This window comes from Ursus americanus, chromosome 15 (genome assembly GCF_024610735.1).
Source record: "Ursus americanus isolate L20-20 chromosome 15, mUrsAme1.1.p, whole genome shotgun sequence".
NCBI lineage: Eukaryota > Metazoa > Chordata > Mammalia > Carnivora > Ursidae > Ursus > Ursus americanus.
The window spans coordinates 64,470,134-64,491,662 of record NC_142141.1 but is presented as its reverse complement, the minus strand read 5'-3'; the positions used below and the strand labels follow the sequence as shown (position 1 = coordinate 64,491,662).

Here is a 21,529-nt window from a genome sequence, read left to right as displayed (position 1 = left end):
TCTGCTCTTGGACCCCAGACCCTGTGGGCTGTGCTTCCCAGGGAGTCCCTGCCAGCCACACTCACCGTCACCCCCGAGATGATGGGGGCCTTGCCCTCGATGAGCCTGTGCACCTCGCGGATGGCCTCCTCGCTGCTCTTGTCTTTGAATCTCTTCTTGGAGAGCTCTTCAAGCGCCTCCTTGAACTGCTCGAACGTGATGGTCCGGCAGGACTTCCCTCTGAGGGAGAGAGCACTCAGGGCCGGCCCGGGCCACTCCCCTCCACGGTGCACGGCCCTGCTGACCTCAGGGGTCCCCCGCCCCTGCCTGGGGACCCAGTGACATTCAGGGACCCCCCCATCCAGGGACCTGTGACATCGGGGGACCCCCATCCAGGGGCCCACTGACATCGGGGAACTCCCGCCTCTCTCCCATGGCGGAAACCGAGTGTAACGTTAAGATACAGAATATGCCCCTCCCCCGCCCTGGTGTGCACTGTTTATGCCCAACGGTCGGTCGCCATGGGCAACAGCAGCAAATATAAATTGTCTTGGAAAAAAGCTTAAAGGAACCACACCCTTTATGAACAACTGGACGTTCAGACAGAGTTGCTGTCTGGTTCTACATGGGGCGCGTGGTGTCCGCTCAGAGCAGGAGGGAAAGTCAGGGCAAGAAGCGTGTTGCCGCTCAGCCGCACAGAGGCCAAGTCCTGCCTGGGGCCACTGCAGCCCGACATCCCCGTTATCACGCAGGGCGGGGGGGGCGGGGGGGTCCCCTGTCTCCTGGGACCCCCACTGCCCCTGCCTGGAAGCCACTCGGAGCCAGGTCAGGGCCACCCACCCGAGGGGCACAAGGGGGCCTGGAGGCAGGTGCAGCCCTGGTCATTTCCCGCCACAGGCCATTCACAAGATTTCAGGAGAGTTCTAAACTGGCTCCGCATCCTGTGTAGTTTTAGCTAAAAACCATTTTTGCCACTCTGGCTCTCCCCTGCTGATCCCCTGGGGAAGCCGTCAGTGTTTCAGAATAAGTGGTCCCGTGGAGGCGGCTCCCCGTGGTGCAGGGTTACCCTCTCAGAGCAGGACCCTGAGTGGGACGGCCCCCCAGCACCCCGCAGGCAGCTCTGTAGACGTCCCCGAGCAGAGGGCCTGCAACAGCCAAGAACAGGCTGAGGGACCGAGAGCCGCAGAGCCACAGGGACACACCCACACGAGGATTCCCACGAAGGAGCAAAGGCGGTCCGGCGGAGAAAGACCGCTGGCGACCCAGCTCTGAGCTGTCCTTGCGGCCTGTACAAAAACTAACTCCTAGTCCCAGGTCCAGCAAAAATCCCAAAACTGTAAGCTTCTGGAAGATTACCTAAGAGAAAATCCTTGTGACCTTGGGTGAGGCAAAGATTTCTTAGAAATGCCACCAAAATAGTAAAAGAAAAAAAAAGGAATTGGAATTCGTCCAAATTTTAAAAACCCTGTCGTTCATTCCAAGACAAGCCACAGACTGGAAGGCGACACGTGCACACACCTGAAAAGGACAACCCTTCAAACCCGGCGACAGGAAAAACCCAACGTGAAGCACAGGAGCAAGATCTCTGACCGGGAAGGCCGTGGGCCGCAGACCGAGCCCGCGAGAGCCACGTCACGCTGTTTGCCAGACGCAGTGAGACCCCCGCGAGGGCCCAGCGCGCACCCGCCGTCCGGCCACGGTGACGAAGGAGTGGCCGCACGCGCCTCGGGAGGATGCGGGCAGCCGGGCGCTCGGACGGCCGCTGGGGCTTCAATGGGGCATCCGCTCAGCAGTTTGGCAGTGACGGCCCCACACCCCACGCCTGGGCTCTACGCGGAGAAACACACCCGAGCGCCACGTAGACGACGTAGCCAGGTGTCCTTCAGCAGTGAAGCCATGGACAGCACACACGGGGGCTCGCAGGCACGTGACATGCTAACAGCCCACAGTCAGGAAGGGCACAGACCCCCTGCCCGGCCGAGTCCGTCCTGAGGCATCTGTCCCTGCCGTGACCGCGCAGCAGGAGCTGGGGACCCGGCGGACACAGGGCTTCCTGAAATCCACTGGTGGGCCGTGGGTTCTGCTCCCGAAGCAATCTGTGTCGACCCCCATCCAGCCTCTGAGCAAACCAGGCCGGGGGCGACAAGGTCGCCAAGCAGCTGCCCTGCACGGAGAACCCTGCGTGCCCTGCCGCCCGGCCGAGGCCCTGTTTGTTTGTCCTGGGCCATCAAAGGCACTCCTGTCCCTACTATTCACGCCGTGCCCGGGTAGCATGTGGGTGCCAGGCCTGACGGCCAGCCCGGTGACTGGCCGCCGGAGCACGCAGCTCTCTGGGCACCGCGGCACCAGGCGCCACCAGTGTGAGTCACTGGGGCTGGGGGTGGGGGGATGGCAGGCGGGGGCACCGTCAGAGGCCACATTCAGATCTGGTGGACGTGCAGGCCTACGGCTGACTTGCCCGCTCCACCTGGCTGGGCTGGGTGTCCCCAAGTGTCCCCACCGTGACTGCCCAGCAGGGAGTTCTCCCCAGGGGACCTGGCGCCCTGCTGCAGAGAGCTGTCCCCAGTAAGTTCTAGAATGACAATGCCTGTGTCTTCCCCAGAGACACTGATCACATTACGCGCCCTCTGGACACAGAGTGAGCCTGTTCTCCAGAGTTCACAGAACTGGAGGGTGTCCCCACAATGAACCCCCCTCTTCTCCCCTCTCCAGGCCGGGCTGGCCAGCGCCCTGCTGGAAAGCCAGCCCAGTGGTAATGGGGTCACTGGTCACACGTAAGGCCTTGTGAGCTGGGGTTTCACTTTGCTTCCCAAGCCCTGTATCCCCCAGGCCTCCAGACCTAACTCCAGGTGGGCAGGGGGCTGGAACCTGCCAGTGCCAGAGGTCACCCAGGGGCACCTGGGAGCCAGGCAGGGACCAGTGCAGCCCTCCAAAGGCTGATGGATGTGTGTGCCACCCGGGCCAACACCAGGCAGGCTCCCGAGCTTCGGGCCGAAACGTCCTAGGGTCGAGCATGGGGCCACGACCTTCTTACAGCACCTCTGTGAACCAGGACCGAGGGCACTCCCAGGGGCACCTCTCTGAGCAGTGGCAGCCAGCATGCGGGGTCATCACAGGTAACTTGCCACTCAGGTGGGAGAAAGCTGCTGGCTCTCCTTGCCTCCCTGACCAGCAAACCCAGGGCCCTGGATGATCTGTCCAGACAGCTGCCTGGCTGGCCAGGGTGCCAGTGGGAATCCACTTAAGGCCCTGGTGAGGCTCAGTGGGAGGAAGGGGCGTCTGGGATGTTCCCTGGGGCCAGCTGGGGTGGGGGTGGGGCCACTGGGGGAGCTTCGCTGTGCGTGTGACCTGGAGCAGCTCCCGGGTGCTCGAGGAGGACCACCGACTGCGGTCAGACCGCCCTGGCAGACAGTGGCTCTCCCGCTCCTGCCCGGGGCTCTCCCGCTCCTGCCCGGGGCTCCCCGCTGCCGCTGACGACAGTGATGCTGGGGGTCTTTAGGGGTGTGTGCAGGCCCTGACCTGCCTGAAGGGGCAGCTGTGGCTCCGACTCTGAGTTCCTTCCCCCAAAGTAGGACAGAGCCACCCTGGCGTCCCCCTAACTTTATGCTTGCTTCGTGCAGGGCCTGGGGCGGGGCTTGCCCTGCGAGGACACTCCTAATTGCCATCCTGGCTGTGGCTGGGGGTGGGCCATGCAGACAGTCGCACTGAGGTCTCTGAAACCATTTCTGGGTGTTTGGGAAAGGTCATCCTCTTAAAAGGCCGTCATGCACCGGGACCCAGCGCCCACATCAACCTGGCGAGGGGCCTTCGGGCTAGGACTCCCTGATTCCTGTCCTGTGTGGCCGTGACCCTTGGCCGAAGATGTGCCAGGCTGTGCACTGCAGGGGCTCTGCACTGCCCCTGGGGCCACGAGAGGGCCCCGCAGAGAAGACTGGGCCACATGGCCACTCTGACACCCCCGCTGACCTTGAATGCCCCCTGGCCTGGAGGGAGCAGCCGAGGGCAGGAAAGGCCTAGTGTGGGGGAGGCCCTGGGCAGACCCAGGGTGGGTAAGGGTTAGCTCTGTCCTTGGCCGGCATCTCTGGGACGTCAGCGCACACACGGATCTGCCAGCTCCCCCTGCCCCTCCCGTGGGCGCCCCAACCCCGCCATTGTGCTGTCCTGCACAGCGGTAGAGAGCATCTGCGCCCTAGGCCAAAGGCTCAGGTCCGGGCTTGCAGCTTCCTGCCTGAGACAGTTCCCACTGTGTCCTGGCCGGGGTCATGAAGGGTGTGGCAAGAAGGCAGCAGGTTGGTGGCCGGCAGGCCCCAGGGAGTCCCGCCAGCCTGCTTCTTCCTAACCTGTTCAGACGCCGGCACCCGTGTTGCAGGGGAGCACCCAGAAAACAGGCGTGTGCGTGGCCAGGAGAGGCTGCAGCCGAGACCCCCACCGCACTCTGCCCCCTGGGGCCTGGCCTCTCCACCTGTGCCTGACCCCAAGCACACAGGCAGGCAGGAGGGAAGGGCACGTCGTCGTGGGGTCACGTCTGTCAGGGTGACCTTCCTACTATGCACACCGAGTCTGGGTTAATTAATATTTCAGACTGACCCCATCTGCTCCGCGGGGTGGGGAGGGTGCAGAAGCTTTTGTCTTGGTAACAATAGCGTTCAATCCAGACCTGGTGTGGAGCTGCAAGAAATTTGTTTAAAATTTAACACATAGTAACATCAAAACAAACAAGCGCTGCCGTGGCAACGGGCCCCAAACAAAGCCCGCAGATACCCCGGGCTGGCGCCACCGCCCGCGGAGCCATGGCAACCGCCCGCAAACAGAGAGTGGGCTCCTCTCCACCAGTCAGCCACTCGACAGTTCCACGGCCGTGGCCGCCACTTGGAGAAGCTGTGTCCCGAGACCCCACGGACCAGGAGTGCACATCCTCGCCCAACACCGCCCTCCTCACAAGGCCAAATAAAAACACTTTTAACAGGCTCCTCGGGGCCTCCTGGTGTCCTCCCGCCCGTCCCTGGCGACCCCTTCTAGGGACAAGGGCATGGGCCCCCCGGCGCCGCACCCTCCAAGGTGACCAAGCCTGTTGGGCCAAGGCTCTGCGCCTGCTGCCCGGTACGGGGCCCTGTGGTGTGACTAGCTCCTGACCACAGCCCCTTGCTAGGCTGGGGCCACCCCTGCCCACTCACCAGACAGCTTCCCCCAACACCAGGGGTCTCGAATGGCCCTGTGCTCGGCAGCGGGGAGCCCACTGCACCCAGAGGCCAGGGGCCAAGCCTCAGCCCCCAACTGTCTGAGAAGCTGACACCCTGCCTCCCAGGACAGGGACAGCAGCCAGATGGGGCTCTCTTCCTGGTGCTCACGCGAGTGACGCCAGCGCCCGCAGGCGGGCAGAAGGGCCCCTGTCCCTCTGCCTGGGTGGTAGGCTGCCCATGCCTCCTGCACACAGGGTCTTGGGGCCTGTCCAGGGCACCCGTCCTCAAAATGAGCCACCTCCCCGCCACCAAGGGTGTGGAGAGCCTGAGTTCTCCCTGTGAGTGCGTGCGCGTGCATCTGTGCACACGTGTGTGGGCTCTGAGTGCATGTGTGCATGCGTGTGCAAATGCCTGCATGCAGCGGCCTGGGGAAGGAGCGAACGGTGACCGAGGAAGAGCTACCATCACCTGTCCCCAGCAGCTGGATGTGTAGGCCAGCGCCAAGGGTGTGGGAGCCTGTGGTGCTTCCTGGTGGGGTGACCCGCCCCTGCGCATGCCACTTCCTGCCTCCTTCCCAGCCCTTCTGGAACCTTCCCCAATGGACACCGCTCTGAGGTTCCTCTGCTCTTGGATCTGTCCGTGTCTCCTGGGTGCACAGGATTTCCCACGGCCGGTGCTCAAGGCCTAGAGCACACACCCGGGAAAGAGAATGGGGAGGCCCCGTGGGGCCTCATCGGAGCTCCTGCTGCCTCCACCGCCCCCCCCCGTCCCCCGAAGCATGAGCCCGTCTGCTCCACCCACTGACGCACGCGGTAAATATGGCTGCTCTCCTTGCCTCTCCTGGTTGGTGTGCAGGAGCACGTGCTCCGCTGAGTGAGTTCTGTGCCAGAGACGCCTCCCGACACGGCCACAGGCTCCGATCGGGCCTCGGGCTCGGCCGGCAGCAGCAGCACATGCCCGAGCTGGCTGACCACGGCAAGCAGCCTGCACGGGCTGCCCGGACCGGCCGTGGGGGGCCGCACCCCAGAGCTGGCCTGCGTTTCTTAGCGAGGACGGTGGGCCGGATGGCCCGGTGAGCCTCTGATGGCCTCTCCACCGAGGACGGGGGCCGGAGCCGGGTCCCTGTGCGAAGAGCATCTCCACAACTGGATATCAGACCCGTGGTCACAATCCTGGGGCCACAGAGAGCTGGTCCCTGCAGGCTGCCAGACCGGCGCCCCGGCGTGGGGGGGGGGGGAGGCAGGCTCTGCATGGCTCCCTGGTCCCCAAAGGTCCCGAAGCTCCCCCACTCAGAGACATGGGAAAGGAAAGGTTGCTGCCCCTCCTGGGAATGTCATTGACCGCGAGGCCACACCCACCAGCGACTCCCAGGGTCTGGCCCCTCAGCTGCCATGTCCAGTGGCCCCTGCTCTGTGGGGTGACCCTGGGGGTCAGGCTGACTCAGCTGAGCAGTGCACAGCCCTTCATCTCCAGGGGGCAGCTTGTCGCTGAGGAGGGACTAGTGGGGGCTCCAGAGGCATGGCACGAGAGGTCAGGAACCCACGTCCCCGGTGCGTGGGGTCCAGGTGGGCTGGGCCTCTGTGAGAAGGGCGGACAGCTTAAGTCAAGGCCCAGCAGGTCCGTGAGCAGGGCTGGGACGGGCAGGGGTCAGCCCAGAGGTGACGTTCCACATGGAAACTGAAGCCCGGGACGCATGGAGGAGGGTGGGACCCGAGTGCCCAGCTGGGGACAGAGGTGGGGGCTGGTTTGTTCACACTCACTCCTCCATAGGCTGCGTCCTCAGCCTCCACAGGTGGGATTGGTGGGGGGGCACAGGGTGAGACACTGACTGGACACTTGGGCCCAGACGACACCACGTGAACGCCTAGTCAGAGGAGCGGTCTGTCTGGTGGAGAGCCATCCAGATTCAGGGACCACTTCCCTTCTGCACAGACCACGGAGCTGACGAGGGGCCCCAGAGGTCGGGAGTGCTCACCTGACCTGTGCATGGGCCCTGCCCCCTGGACACGGCAGATGTGAGCAGATGGAGAGGCAGGGCCAGCCAGGCCTGCACTGTTGGCCCAACACCTTCCCCTGGGCTCCCAGGGCCTTAGCCTGGTCCTGGTGATGAAGCCTCTACCTTGGGCCCCATACGAACCACAGAGCTTCTGCCCCTGACAGCACCCGCCTTCACCTCCTCCCCCACCTGCACCCCGCCTTCACTTCCTCCTCCCCCACCTGCACCCCGCCTTCACTTCCTCCTCCCCACCTGCACCCCGCCTTCACCTCCTCCTCCCACCTGCACCCCGCCTTCACCTCCTCCTCCCCACCTGCACCCCGCCTTCACCTCCTCCCCCCACCTGCACCCCGCCTTCACCACCTCCTCCCCCACCTGCACCCTGCCTTCACCTCCTCCCCCACCTGCACCCCGCCTTCACCTCCTCCCCCCCACCTGCACCCTGCCTTCACCTCCTCCTCCCCCACTTGCACCCCGCCTTCACCTCCTCCCCCACCTGCACCCCGCCTTCACCTCCTCCCCTACCTGCACCCCGCCTTCACCTCCCCCACTTGCACCCCAGCCCTTTCCCTTCCCCTCTGACCCTGGACCTCGGGAATGGAGGGCTCACTAGAACCCCCAATCCCACAGCGATGGCGTCCCTGGGGACTCTGCTTGGACTGTAAATTCTGACTCGTTCCACCTCTGCCCCTGGGACCAGAAAGGCCAAGTCCCCTTTGCCTGGCGAGTGCTCTGCACTACTGTATTCTGACTTTCTGGGGCTGCCCGTGGGGCTCCTGCACCCCACACAACCTCCTGGCTCTGGGGGAGAGCCGACGTGTGGCTCCACAGTGCCTGATGGTGACGGCGGCCCCCGTGGCTTCGGGTCAGCCCGGGAAGGCAGGGCACCTCCCTGGGAAGGAGACACACTGGATTCTGGGGACACAGAGGGAGGAAGCCATCCACTGCTGAATGCACCGAGGAGCCCAGCCATTAACGGGGATGGCACCGGGGCATCACGTGGCAGATGCCCAGGTGACAGCCACACCCTGAACGGGGTGGACACGCGTCAGAAATACACGGAAAGCGCTTTTCCAACAGGAGGTGACAGCAGCAGATGCCAGCTAGCCTTGGGGGCGCTGCTCCTTTTCTCAGCTGTCGTCAGGACATTTGAGGGCAGGAGGCACAGTGAAATGGGGGGGGCGTGTTACAATGCCTGATGTGCGCCCGTGTCCAGAACGAAGGACGTGCACACACACAGGAGGCACGTGGACGCACTATGTCACCGAGTCCACGGCAGACACACCGACGCCCACCGTCCCATCCCCGACGCTCAAGTGTGAACGTTCCCCCAGGGCGCGAGGCTCCTGCCAGCACCCCACCTCACCCTCAGCCCCCAGGGCAGCCCATGCTGACGGGAGCTCTGCGGCCAGACCAGCGGCCCCCGGGCAGCGCCGCCGACCTGGGCACCCCCGGCATCGTACCCCGAGAAGGGAGGGGTCTCGAGCACCTCCTCACTGCCCGTTCGCCACAAAGCCCGCGGCGGGGGGGGGGGGGGGTCCTGAGCAGGAGGCCTGGTGGCACTTACTTGATTTTGCTGAAGACGATGTCCACGTCCGTGACGGTCACATTCCTCCCGTCGATGACCTGGCAGTCCTTACACAGCTTTGACCAGTTCTTGCCATGCATCTCCTTCCCGGTGGCCCTGGTGTCCCCGTGCACGGCAAACCGCCGGAAGGCCTCCTCCAGGGCACTGAGCTCTGGGGCCGCGGCAGCCGCCCCCTCGGTGGCCCCTTCTGTCTCCAGTGACAGCCTCTTGGCTGCCCTGTCCTTTGCAGGGTCCCCCGGGGACTTGGGGGGTGTCTTGTTGGCGGCCTTGGCAGACTTGGCCTTGCTGTCAGCCATGTTGCTAGAAGAGGAAGGAGGGGAGAAAGGAGTCACTACGCTTCTGCAGGGCCACGCACGGGGCAGGAGACTGGCCACGCGTGTCAGGGTGGGCATCTGGGCTGTGGCAGGGGCCCTCAGAAGGGGGCAAAGCTGTGGCCGGGGGCAACTGCAGGGCTCTGGGCACGGCATTGACCCTCCCAGCACTAGTCCCAGCACTGGCCCCTGCCAGCTGCCCCGAGATTGGGTCAAGGGCTATCCCCAAACAGTCCAAGCCCTCCACGACAGCCCAGCCGCCTGTGGGGCTCAGGTCCCCTCCTGTCACTCCCCTGCCAGCCACCATGCCACTGAGTCCTCCCTGGAATCACGTGGCAGATGCCCCTGGGGCACCCACCACGTGATAGGGAGGGGGACCCAGAACCCGTCGCCACCACCTCAGTGCTGACCTAGCGCGGGGGCCCAGGGTGGGGACCGCGTGTGCAAGGGAGGCCGCCCGTGAGGCCCCTCGTCAGGCGCTCAGAGGAGCCTGCCCTGACCTGTCCGCGAGTCTCTGTGTTCATGGGGCACCTGATCCCCCAGGCCGGGTTGGTCCCTGTGGACCACACAGGCCGTGCTGCCCCCTCCCTGTGTCACAGCTGGTGGCCCGGACAGCAGCCTGAGACACCTGAGCCCCGCAAAGGTGAGCAGCTGAGTCTCCAGAAGCCGCTTCCCAGAGGAGCTGTGGGTGGCCGTCCACTGCCTCAGGGGGCTCAGCAAGAGGGGACAAGTCCCCGGGGCAGCATGCAGAATCAGGACAGACAGCAGCGCCCGGGGCAGCAAGCACGTGCACGAGTCCACAGTTCACACCCCCTCCCCAGCCCTTCGCCGCTCCAAACCTCAGTTCTCAGCACCAGCTTGCCCAGAGGAAGCCGGGACCGGCACCAGGGGCTGGGGGGTGGCCGTGTGGACGGCGATCACAGAAACTCCCACCGTCAGCAAAGCCAGGGCAGCTCAACCACCGGACTGAACGTTCCCAAGGGCCGCGGCCCCCTCCGTCCCCACTCCCCCAGGATAGCGCAAGAGTACAACCGCCAGTGAGAAAACCAGGACCCGTGTGGACAGGGCACCGCCAGTGGGAAGAGAGTGGCTCCCACACGCATGCTCGTCCGCCTGGGGAGGGAGCGCCAGCCCTCTCAGGGACCCCGGACAAAGGCCAGGTGACACCCAGTCGTCTCCAGTGTTATCACTGACACCATTTCTTTGTCTGAAACGGGAGCTTCTTGGGGCTGAGGTGGGAGGGCTCGCATCCTGTGCGTTCTTTTCTATCCTTTGATAAATCCACGTGCTTGTTCTAAAATGAGGTAACAATGATAAAATTAGTTTTAAAAACCTGAGGGCTCCAGCAGAGGCCTGCTGAAATATGGAGCTGCCAGAGAGGCCCTCCTGAACCCGGGACGGCAGCCTGTACCCGCAGGAAGGCCTTCCTTGCAGGCACGGGCCTCCCTGTCACCCCTGTACCCCCTGCCTGACTCTCCCCTGCCTGCACCCCAGGAGAGCCATATCAGCATACAGTGGGTGTGAGCAGGTGTGACCAGGGATCATTCTGGCTGGCCACAGACGGGGCAGTCCGAATGCCCTGCCCTCTCCCTCAACATGAGGACTTCCAGCAGCTCGGGAAGACAGCAGGAGTCCCTACGCCCGCAACCCCCCACTCCCCGTGGATCCCTGGCCTCTCTCTCCTTGCCGTCACTCACCTGCCTTCCTGGGACGTGTAAGAATTTGGGGGGTTGGAGAGGAAGGAGGAAGCGAGCGCAGAGCCGGGATCCATGGTGTGTAGAGGCTGCCAGATGCCAAGGGACGCACCTGTGAAGTGCCCCTAGCGCCATCGGCGTCGGGCCCACCACAGGCCAGCTGAGCGCCCTCGGGCCCTCTCTGCTGCTGCGCTGAGGGGTCCCAGGCAGCAGGGTGGGGGTGGCAGGGGGAGGGGGGCCCTGGAGAAGAGCAGGAGGAAGGGCAGGACGGGGAGGGAACCAGGGCAGGCACCCTGCGGGTCTTGTGTGAGCTGTCCCCCTTGGCCAGAGGGGTCAGGAGCAGGGGACTGATAAACACCCGCAGGAGGTGTGGGGACAGACTGTGTTACCTGATTTGCATTTTCAAAGAAGGGCTTGCAGAGGCCCTGCCAAGGCGGAATTACAGAGCAGAGTGGAAGGAGCAGCCAGAGAGCAGCCCCTGCCGGCAGCCCCACACAGACCTGGATCGGCCTGACTCCCACTGTCCACCAGCCTTAGGGACTAGCCTGCTGCCCAGAAAGGCTGTTTCTGACACCACATGGTCTCCCTGGCCCTAAACCCCTCGGGACCCATCTATGCTCCAAGGAAGCACCACGCTGAGGGCCCTATTTCCAAAATGACCTGGGTTCCAGTTCAGAATGACTCTCCCTGGCAACCTCCTTAAGGCTTGACCATCACCTGACACTAAAATTACAGAAAAGGTGACACAGGACAGATCTTGACAAGCCACCATCAGCTATCACATGGACATCAGCACACAGAGCCCTGACCAGGAGCATTGGAAATCCCTGTTAGTGATGTGCCTGCAACAGGACCTGGGGTGTCTGTGAGGAGAGCCAGGTGGGTCTGTGAGCAGAGCCAGGTGTGTGTGAGCAGAGCCAGGTGTGTCTGTGAGCAGAGCCAGGTATGTGTGAGCGGAGCCAGGTGGGTCTGTGAGCAGAGCCAGGTGTGTGTGAGCAGAGCCAGGTGTGTCTGTGAGCAGAGCCAGGTATGTGTGAGCGGAGCCAGGTGGGTCTGTGAGCAGGCCAGGTGTGTGTGATCAGAGCCAGGTGTGTGTGAGCGGAGCCAGGTGTGTGTGAGCAGAGCCAGGTGGGTCTGTGAGCAGGCCAGGTGTGTGTGATCAGAGCCAGGTGTGTGTGTGAGCGGAGCCAGGTGTGTGTGAGCAGAGCCAGGTGTGTCTGTGAGCAGGCCAGGTGTGTGTGATCAGAGCCAGGTGTGTGTGAGCGGAGCCAGGTGTGTGTGAGCGGAGCCAGGTGGGTCTGTGAGCGGAGCCAGGTGGGTCTGTGAGCGGAGCCAGGTGGGTCTGTGAGCAGGCCAGGTGTGCGTGATCAGAGCCAGGTGTGTGTGAGCGGAGCCAGATGTGCCTGTGAGCGGAGCCAGGTGTGTGTGAGCGGAGCCAGGTGTGTGTGAGCAGAGCCAGGTGTGTCTGGGAACAAAAGCAGGTGTGCATGAGCAGGGTCAGGTGTGTCTGTGAGCAGAAACAGCTGTGTCTGTGAGCAGGCCTTGTGGATAAGCTGCACTTACACTGGGATGGGGGCCCAGGGATGGCAGCAGACTGGGGCAAGGTGGGTGCCAGCAGGACGCATGCGTCTGGGAACCAGGACAGGCCACAGGGAAACGCAGAGCTCACCCAAGACCCACACCCCCCGACCCTGCCACATACCGCGGGCTCCCATCACCATCCCTGGGCACTGCGTGAGCCCTCCTCTGGCCCCCTCTCGCTGGGAACCTCTGGCCTGGCGGTGGGCACAGCAGTACCGACCAGCCTCCCAGGGACTGTCTGGGGGAAATGCTGGCCCCTCTTCCCTGCCCACCTGCACCTGGCCCCGCTCTGAGGCCCCCGAGGCCGTGGGCACATTCCCGGGCTCCATCCCAACTCTGAAACTCCAGACCTCTGGAAACTCAGTACCTGCGTCCTTGAAGGGGGCCCACCCTGCCCCGTCACACCCAAGCAACCTGGGATGTCTGCTGGCAGGACAAGCCCATGCTGCGGAGACAGCGGGCGGGTGACAAGAACCAGGATCCTTGGGAAACACCCTGCAACCACAGCACCTAGACCCCACCAGGAACCAAAAGAGGCAACACGTTCTCTGCTCGCCGGGCTGGGGTGTCCTTGGGACTTGTGCCATTCTCTGGAGAATTCCTGATGTGAACGGGGGACAGTTACTCAGAGGCCTGCGGGCCTGGGTTGTTGCTGCACCCCCCAAGCTCCTGGAGACATGACTGCGGCTGCTCGGCGCTCCCTGGCAGCCCCCCCCCCCCGCCAGCAGCTGGAAGGTTAACCTGTTCCGCTAAAGGCAAAGCGCCAACCCCCCTGGGTGCGCTGGAGCCTGCGTGGGACGCGCTGTGCTGCAAGCTGGACTGAGAAACAGGCTCTGGGCTCTGACGGACACCACAGGCCCTGCAGGGGGAAAGGGCTCCTGGGGCTGGGAGCATCAGAGGGAAGCTTCTGGGAGTCACTCCGGCTCTCCCTGGGCTCCTGGTCAGCGTCCACTCCCATGGGGGCCATCCCCTCCACGTCCCCCGAATCTTTACACCTGGGCCTGGCCCAGGGGAATTGGTGGGTGCTGAAGCCCCCGGACCATCACTGGGTCCACTGACCGGACCTCGAGGCCCAGGGTCCTGAGATCCCATTTCTGGGCAAGCACCCCCGAGGGCCCTGGAAACACAAGCATTCCGGCAGGTCCGATGAAGCTGCCGCCCGCTCGGAGCTTGCGGCACAGGAGCACGCCTGGGGATGCGCGGAGCTAAGGCACCATGGGGAGGCCCCTCGCTGGAAGCCGCCAGACTCTCCGTGATGACCCAGAGGCTACGAACAGTGTGCAGACAGAAGTGAAAGAACTAGAGGGGAGGAGTGTGGGCCTCCCTGCCCCCCGAGGCTTCCCTGGCAGGCCGTGCAGGATGCAGGTGGGCACAGGCGCCAAGGCTCCCGGGACGGCCCTCCCCAGACGCTGCACGTGGCTCTCCTCCCTGCTCCCCGGCCTCCCGCCAGGACCCCCGCCCCGGCGTCAGGGTCTAGACCTGCATCACCCTCGGGGCTGCCCCTGAGGGCAACGAAGGCCACCGGGAACCGGCAGACCCCGCGGGGCGCCCGGTACCACCCCCACGCCCGCGTGCTCAGCTCTATCTGAGTGCGCTGGGAGCACAACACGGCCCTTCGGCAACTGTCCACGCTTTGCACCCTAACATGGCTGCCCACTCCGGGGCTTTCTCGGACACTCGATGTGAATGACCACTCGTCCCAGCTGAGGGCCGTTCCAGGCGGTGAGAGCTTTCCAGGGGCAGACAAAGCGGCCTTTCTGAGCTGCGCCCTCCCACAAGACACTCCCGCGAGACACCCGGGACAGGCAGGAATCCCACTGCACACCGAACGCAGCCCCGGGGCCCCTGGCCCGGCCCCTCACAGTCCCAGTGCAAGAGCTGGCAACACCCGGAGCTGTGAGCAGGACACACTCAGGCCCCTGGCCCAGACGGGCCCTGAAGCCAGGCATCCCCGAGAGGCCCAGGCCACAGCTGCCCCAAGGAGCTGCCTGAGGAGTAAAGCCAACCCCTTGCTGCTCCCGGTCCAAAGATCAAACAGGAGCTCAGAGCAGCAAGCCCAGCATCGGGGGCCAGGGGTCTGTCCTGACTGTCCTGCAGCGAGGTCACTGTAGGGGCCCCCGCCTTGGACCTGGGGAGCTGCTGTCCACCCGGGGTCGGGGGCGGGCGTGGGGTGCCCAGCTCAAGGGGCCAGGCAGCCAGGATGGGGGCCCAGCCAGGAGAGGCTGTGCACTCTCTGAAAGACGGCCTCATGGGGCAGGTGTCTTTCCAGTGAGGGAAACCGAGGAAGGCTGGGACTATGGTGGGGTGAGGGCATCTTCAACCCCCATCCACCCACCCATGAGGGCCCCTGGGTTGCCCTCCCCTTCCCCATGATAGCAGGACATCCTCTGGTCACTGTGAAGTCAGGGTTTCGGGGGCACCTGCTCAGTAGAGAAACTTCCCTCAGCAAGTTTCACAGAGAATCGGAGAACCGCAGGGGCCAGGAGTGTGGAGCAGAGCATGTCTGCGTGTGGCTCCAAGAAAACGAAGGGTGTGGGGCCAAGAGAGGCCCCCAGGGAGGACACGGCTGGAGGGACCCCACGGCACACCCCCTTCCTGAGAGAGGGCCTCAGAACCACGGACAGCAGAGCAGCAAGGGAGGGCGGCCCCCGGGACACAGCAGGGACACAGGAGCAGCGGGCTGGGCCCACCACCTACCGGTTCCCAGGCCGCGAGGTCCTCAGAGTGGCCCCCAGACCCCTGCCGAGGCCCCAACGATAATTGACTCGAGTGCCCACGGGTCACCTTTCTCTGAAAGCTCTCCTAAGATGCTCCCACAACAGCACGCTCAGCACAAGTGCACGCCAGACACGAGGACACCAGGGGCCACGCTACCCACGCTTTACATGCCGGTCTTGGCACTTGGGTTGAACTATCGGTCAGGTGCCCACCCTGCGGGAGTGCCCTATGGTTGGATGAGGACACAGGTAGAAACTTCTGGCCACTGAGCCCTCCCTCCGTCACCCAGCACACTGCCCGGCCGGCGCCTCTGGGACCTGGCTGCCAGGTATGCTCCTTATGCAGACGGCAAGTGTAGTGGGGTGAACGGTGACCCTGAGAAAGGCGTGTCCACATCCCAGCCCCCAGAGCCTGTGAACGTGACCTTGTTTGCTAAAAGGGTCTTTGCAGATGTCATGAAGCCACAGATCTCAAAGTGAGGTCTGGACTCCCTGGGGGGCCCTGAATCCAACAACATGTGTTCGTGGAAGAGGAGACACAGACATGAGGCCATGTGATGGCCGAGCCACAAGCCCAGGGCCCTCTGGAACCCCGGGAGCTGGAAGAGGAGGGAAGGACCCTCCTGGATCCCCTGGATGGAGCATGGCCTTACCCAGCTGGATCTCAGACTTGCAGCCCCAGAACGGAGGCAGGATAAATTTCTATGTGTGAAGCCACCAGTCTGTGGCCCCTTGTGACCGCTGCCCCAGAGCGGTCACGTGGCCAGCGAGACAGGAAGGAGCGTCCCTCACAGAAAGCAGCCATGGAGGAGAGGGGCCAGCGGTGGCACAGAGAGCCCGGGGAGTCAGGCCGGGCTGGATTCCGGAGGCCCCCGGAGAACGGGCTCCCAGGCAGGAACGGCTGAGGGACGCCTGCCGCTAAGAGACCCATCCTGGGGCAGAGGGGAGGGCGGCGGCCACAAGCCTGTTGATTTAGGGGCGGCTTACGGCACACACGGAGCAGTTCCTGCGGCTGGGCCGAGCCTGCGCAGCCCTGCGGTAGGGGTGAGGCAGCTGCGGCCGCAGGGGCTTGGGGGCACAGGTCCCTACCCGGGTGGGGACCCCAGTTGGCTTGCACCCACCGGCTGAAGACCCGTGAAGCTGGCCACAGATATAAAAACTTTTCTTCAAAATCCTAAACAAAACATTAGCCAACGGAATCCACTCCTAGATAGAAAGGGTCAACCCTTTACAACCAGGTTGGGCCGTGCAGGGAAGGCAAGACTGGTGTCACCAGAGGACCGTCCACGCAGCCCATCCCGCTGATGGGGAGTAAACAGCACGTCAGCATCTTAGGAAACGCACACAAAGCATCGGACGGGATTCAGCATCTATTCATCATACAAATTCTTAGCAAATCAGAAAAAGAGAGAAAACCCTTAATTTGAGAAAAAGGGTCGTCTGCAAAAACTAAAAAAGTCATTGCACTTAAAATGAAATATTGAAAGCTTTTCAAGTCCGAGCAAGTATTCTATTCACCATGCCAGTATAACGAGACAAGAAAAGGAAATAAAGACATAAAAATGGTAAGAGAAGGAAAACCTTGTGATCTGCAGTTTCTAGGCTCGGCCCACACCAGACCCAAAGGAAGCCCTTTGGTTGTTAGAACCAGCCCGTGGGTTTAGCGGTGTTTCTGGACACACGGTCAGCACACGGCGGTCTACTGCACTTCCACGTGACAGCAAAAGACAGACAGTAGAAAGCATGTAGAAACGAACCACTTGAAACATCGTGAAGAAATACAAATCTCATGAAGGGTGCGCAAGACCATCAACGCCGGAAGCTGTCATTGAAGAAACAAAAGCTCGAGGTAGTGACGCTATAAACAGGGGCTGCTAAGGAAAGATGTCCACTGTCCCTAAATTCAACCGCAGTTTTCACTTAACCCTGATGCGAATTCCAACAACATTCAGGTCTGGGTATCCAGGCGGAGTGCTGTGGACACACTGTGATCTTGAGACCAGAGCAACATTGGCTTCGTGGGCTGGAAAGCTCTGGAAAGGAAGATGGCGGCCTCCGTGCAGGGCACCGGAGCCTAGCGTGCTCGGGTGGGGGGCGGCCCTGCGGGAACACGGGAAGAGCGTGCTCTCCGTAAATGGCGTGAAGAACGGAAGCCCACGGACACGGGCTTCCACACCGGCCTCAGGCGCGCACGGACCGAAGCAGGCAAGGCCAGAGCATCGCATGTCCTCGGCACCGGGAGACCCAGAGGTCCCCGTCCTTGAAGCAGACAGCTCGTGAACACCGCCAGCTTGAGACCAAGGACTTCTGTTCATCAGAAAACATCACCAAGGGAGGGAAAATGTGGGGCTGGAGGGAGAGGAGAGGTGTCACGTGTAGCAAACGTCGGCTTGTCTCCAGAGTCTGTGAAGGACCCTACAACTCAGGAAGGGAAAGGGGCAGGGCCCTGGACAGGCACTTCCTGTGGGGATGGCTCTGTGAGGCACCGGCGCCGGGCGACGACCCGGCGGGGAGGCACCTGGTGGTCAGGGCGCTGGCACGGGCCCCAGGCACCTGCAGTCTCCGAGCAGGAAGAGGCAGGGGGCAGTGACAAGCCACGGTGAGTCAGAATCAGGGCACAGTGGGCAGCGTAGCAGAAGGGGCCGTCTCCCCACAGAGCAGGCCCTGCCACCAAGGAGGGAAGGTCCTGGGAAAAGCAGGCCAGGGAGGGGCCAGCGGACACTGACCACAGGGGCAGGCAGGCCACAGCAGCATCCAAGGCCGAGGGGCACGGGGTCGGGACACCGGGGCTGCACAACTGGTTCTCAGAAGCACCAAGAGATCATCTCCCACCCACAGCTCCCGGCCTTGAGCCAGGGGCACGACCCCAGCGGCCTGCCCGACGGGACACAGCCTCGCGATGGAGAGGCCTGGCTTCCCTGTTCTCCCTTGGGACAGGGGAACACGTCTGCAAGCAAAGCAAGCGTGGTCCTCGTCTTAAAGCCCTGGTTTGGGGGCAGTCTGTTGTCCAGCGCTAAACGACTGGAGCAGGGTTGAGGGTCAGTGAGAACCGTGGAGCACACGAACAGTCCTCAGCGAAGTGTGCATCCGGGGCTGAGCAGAGGGCACGAAGGGGCTTTTTACAGACAGCTCGAGACCCAGAGCCGCAGGGTCAGATTCGAGGGACACCTGCGTTAACGTCGGCTCAGGGGCCACACCCACACCCCGAGCCCTACAACCTGCCGGCCTGGCTGAGCCCTCCCAAGTGCCGGCGGGACGGTGGGGCACGTGAGGCCTACACAGGGTCTCTGGAGGCTGCTGGCTGCAGTGCGGCATCCCCACTGCAGAGAGAGCTTCCGGAGCGGAGGCTGAGTCTGCTCCCCCGACACCTACTGGGTGCCCGGCAGACATGCGGTCTCGCGGCTGTGACAGGATGGGATGTGGGGAAACGTGGCCCAGGGCGGGAAGTCACACAGAGCCCACGGGAGGCGCTGCACTTATGCTAAGAAAATCGGAGACACAGGCACACTGGGGCCACGCTAGGACACATGGGAACACTCTGGGGACACGTGGAAACATGCTGGGGACATGCGGGAACACCCTGGGGACACGCTGGGACACACGGGAACACGCTGGGACACGCGGGAACACCCTGGGGACATGCTAGGGACATGCTGGAACATGCTGGAACACGCTGGGGACATGCTAGGGACAGGTAGGGACACACAGGGACACGTGGGGACATGCTGGGGATGCATGGGTGTGCCACACCACGAGCAGGAGGAGGAGTGGAAAAGGCTCCAGCTGGTTTCAACGTCTAGGCTTGAGAAAAGGTAAAAACCCGTCTTTCCTTGCCATAAACCTAATTAAAAAAGCAGAAAAAGTCAGCGGTGTGGACGTGCTCCTGGGAGGACAGGCCCACAGGTCCCTCTGCTAAGGAGAGGCACACAGGCTCTGGGTGAGGGCGGGGAGGACAGTGAGAGAACTGTCACTTTCTTACTCTCTGCGGAAGACTTCTGACTCTTCAGCAAACAGGGTCCTGCATTTGGACATCAACTTACAACTGACAAGGGAGCCGCCCCAGCGTGCGCCTGCTCGCGGGCCTATGGCGCTGCAGCCAGACGGACTCCCGCAGCCAAGGAGACCCGGGGACGGCAGCCAGGCTCCGTGGGGAGTTGCCCTTCCCCATGGGCCATTCCTGGAGGCTTTCACCCTGAGGCCTCCGCAGGGCCAACCAAAGCCCTTCCCGGGCACTGACTTGCAGAGGCAGTGGGAGCCCCCCCTCTGAAGAGGGCTGCTGAGCAGCGGACCATGCTGTGGGTTGTGACACTGTGGCTGTGTCCCCCCCAACAGGGCAGCTGGAGACCGCATCTGAGCCCCACCTCCCAGGGTGTGCTGGGCGTGGGTGGGTTCTGCCGGCCCCAGGGTTTGTGGGCTCAGGTGGACTCGGCTCTCAGGTCCAGACAGTGGCCCCAGGCTGGGCCCAAGGAGGACCTGATACTTCAAGGTGCAGCAGGGCCCCTTGCCCCACGGTCCCAAGATCCGACGGCTGGCATCTTGGACGAGCTCCTCCTGCCTCGCCAGCAACATCACCAGCTATAAATAGGCCTGGCTCCGAGGCGGCTTGGCCTCTCCCAGAGGAAGCGTTTAATTCTCAGCCTCTCCTGCCGGGAGCGCTCTGCGGCCCTGAGGACAGTTTGGCTGCTAAAAGCCTTCTCTTAAATCTCAAGCAGTGATGAATTATTTAAATTTCTTTATGAAATTCTCCTGTGATTTGCATGTTTTCCACCATAAGAATTTAGAACCGTGTATACAGTTAGCACAGTTATTTACTCCAACATCAGAGCGTTCAGAAAGATGAGCCAAACAACGGCAGGAAGATTAAGAGTAGAGCCAGCACAGCTCCCTCTGAGGTCCACCACTTGGTTCTTCCGTACACATGGAGAGGCGTTTACATCATGGGACCTTCTGGGTCCTGGAGCCCTCTGGCGACCAGGAGCGCTGTAGAGCCTTCCCCAGGAGAGCACACATACCCTGCAGCAGCTTTTTGCAGACGCTCCCAGGAAATTCAGCAGCCCCCCTCCCCCTTCTCCCCTCCCCCCTCCCGGAGCCCTGTGATTTGGACCATGTGATGGGAGCAGGGGCTGGTACCAGAGGCGGACCAGAGACGACGGGGTCATGGAATCCAGTTTAAGGCTCCCATCAAAGCCGGCTGCTGCTCCCTGGCCCACCCCCATTTCCTGCCAGTTCCAAGCTCTCTCTCCCCATCACTCCATCCCCCTGTAGTCCCAGTGCACTCAGAATTCAGATCAGCTTTTACCAACCGGGGGCTGGCCTGGGTTGTGCAGAGGCCCCCACCCCACCCCCGGTGGGTCCTCCCTGAGAGCTTGGCCGTGGGGAGTGCCACGAGGGACCTGGGTCCTGTTTTCAGCGTCCCCCAGAGACCCTGCCAGCATCCAGTAAATGGCAGGTGAACTAACCAATAAACACGCAGATGGATGACAGCATAGCCAGCTACCCAGAAAGGTGTCTGATGATCCGAGACGCAAAACGCCTATCAAAATGCCCACAACCAGGGTAGCGAGAATGGATTTTCTTGCCCTCTCATTTCGGGGCTACATTTGCCTAATTGGAAGCCCAGAATAAAGGACTTCTCAGGTCTTCCTTCAAAGGGGGGCCCTGCTCCCCAGAGGTGTGTGGGAAGAATCTATCGGTGGTGTCTGCCGACTGCTACGCTCACTCACGTGCCATGAGGGAAGCTTCTGGGTTTGCATAGCGTAGGTCCGACACTCTCACCTGGGGTGACGGCAGTGACGCAAACACTGCGGGAGAGGGGCTCGGGACCCGAGGGGGTGACGCGAAGGGTCTGCCAAAGCCTCACGCTCATTCCGGCCCTTGTGCGGCCCTGGGCCTCCCAAGATTCGCGCCCCAGGGCCGTGGCTCCCTTTCACGCCCTCTAAGCCCTGATTCCCCGCCCTGTCGCGGGCGGCAGCCACCCCGGGCATGGGCACCGGCAAGCCGGGTCCGCGCAGGGGGACGTGGAGAGGCCCGGGCGTGCGGCAGCGGCGAGGAAAGGGGCTGCAAGGGGCGTCTTTGTCGCGTCAAGTACTGACACCGAGAGAGGCCACAGCTCCTCATCGGGGCCCATGTATGAACCCACCTGTCCTGCAGCGCCTTCGCCGCCACCCCCGGCGCCCTCCGCGCCCCCAGACTCAAGCCCGGGACGCAGCCCCCGGGGGCACGAGCGCGCAGCGCACCGCGCCCACCGCCGGGAAGCCCGGGGCCGGGGTCGCACGGACGCACCCGGGCCGCAGCCAGGAGGGGATTCGGCGAGCGCAGGTGGCAGGCGCAGCGGGTCGGGGTCAGGGGTGTCCTGCGCCCGGCGCCCCGGACCAATCCCTGCGGACGCTTACCTCGGAGATGCGGCGACTGCAGCGGGCGCCTCCGCGACTCGGCCGCGCGCGACCGGGTGCCCGGCGTGCGCTCGCGCCCCCGCCGCCCGGG

At 63.2% G+C, this 21,529-nt stretch overlaps 1 protein-coding gene across 1 annotated transcript in view; it reads right to left on the bottom strand.

Annotated features, from left to right (window-relative positions):
* The window catches only part of TPPP (tubulin polymerization promoting protein), a 26,173-nt gene extending 4,644 nt beyond the window's left edge, over window positions 1-21,529 (bottom strand). Inside the window, exons 1-3 of the mRNA XM_045808024.2 lie at window positions 21,439-21,529; window positions 8,723-9,043; window positions 66-219 (exon numbers count right to left, since the gene is read on the bottom strand). Of these exons, the coding sequence (XP_045663980.1) occupies window positions 66-219; window positions 8,723-9,039 (471 nt within the window). The 5' untranslated portion in view covers window positions 9,040-9,043; window positions 21,439-21,529. The remainder of the gene's footprint in view (window positions 1-65; window positions 220-8,722; window positions 9,044-21,438) is intronic.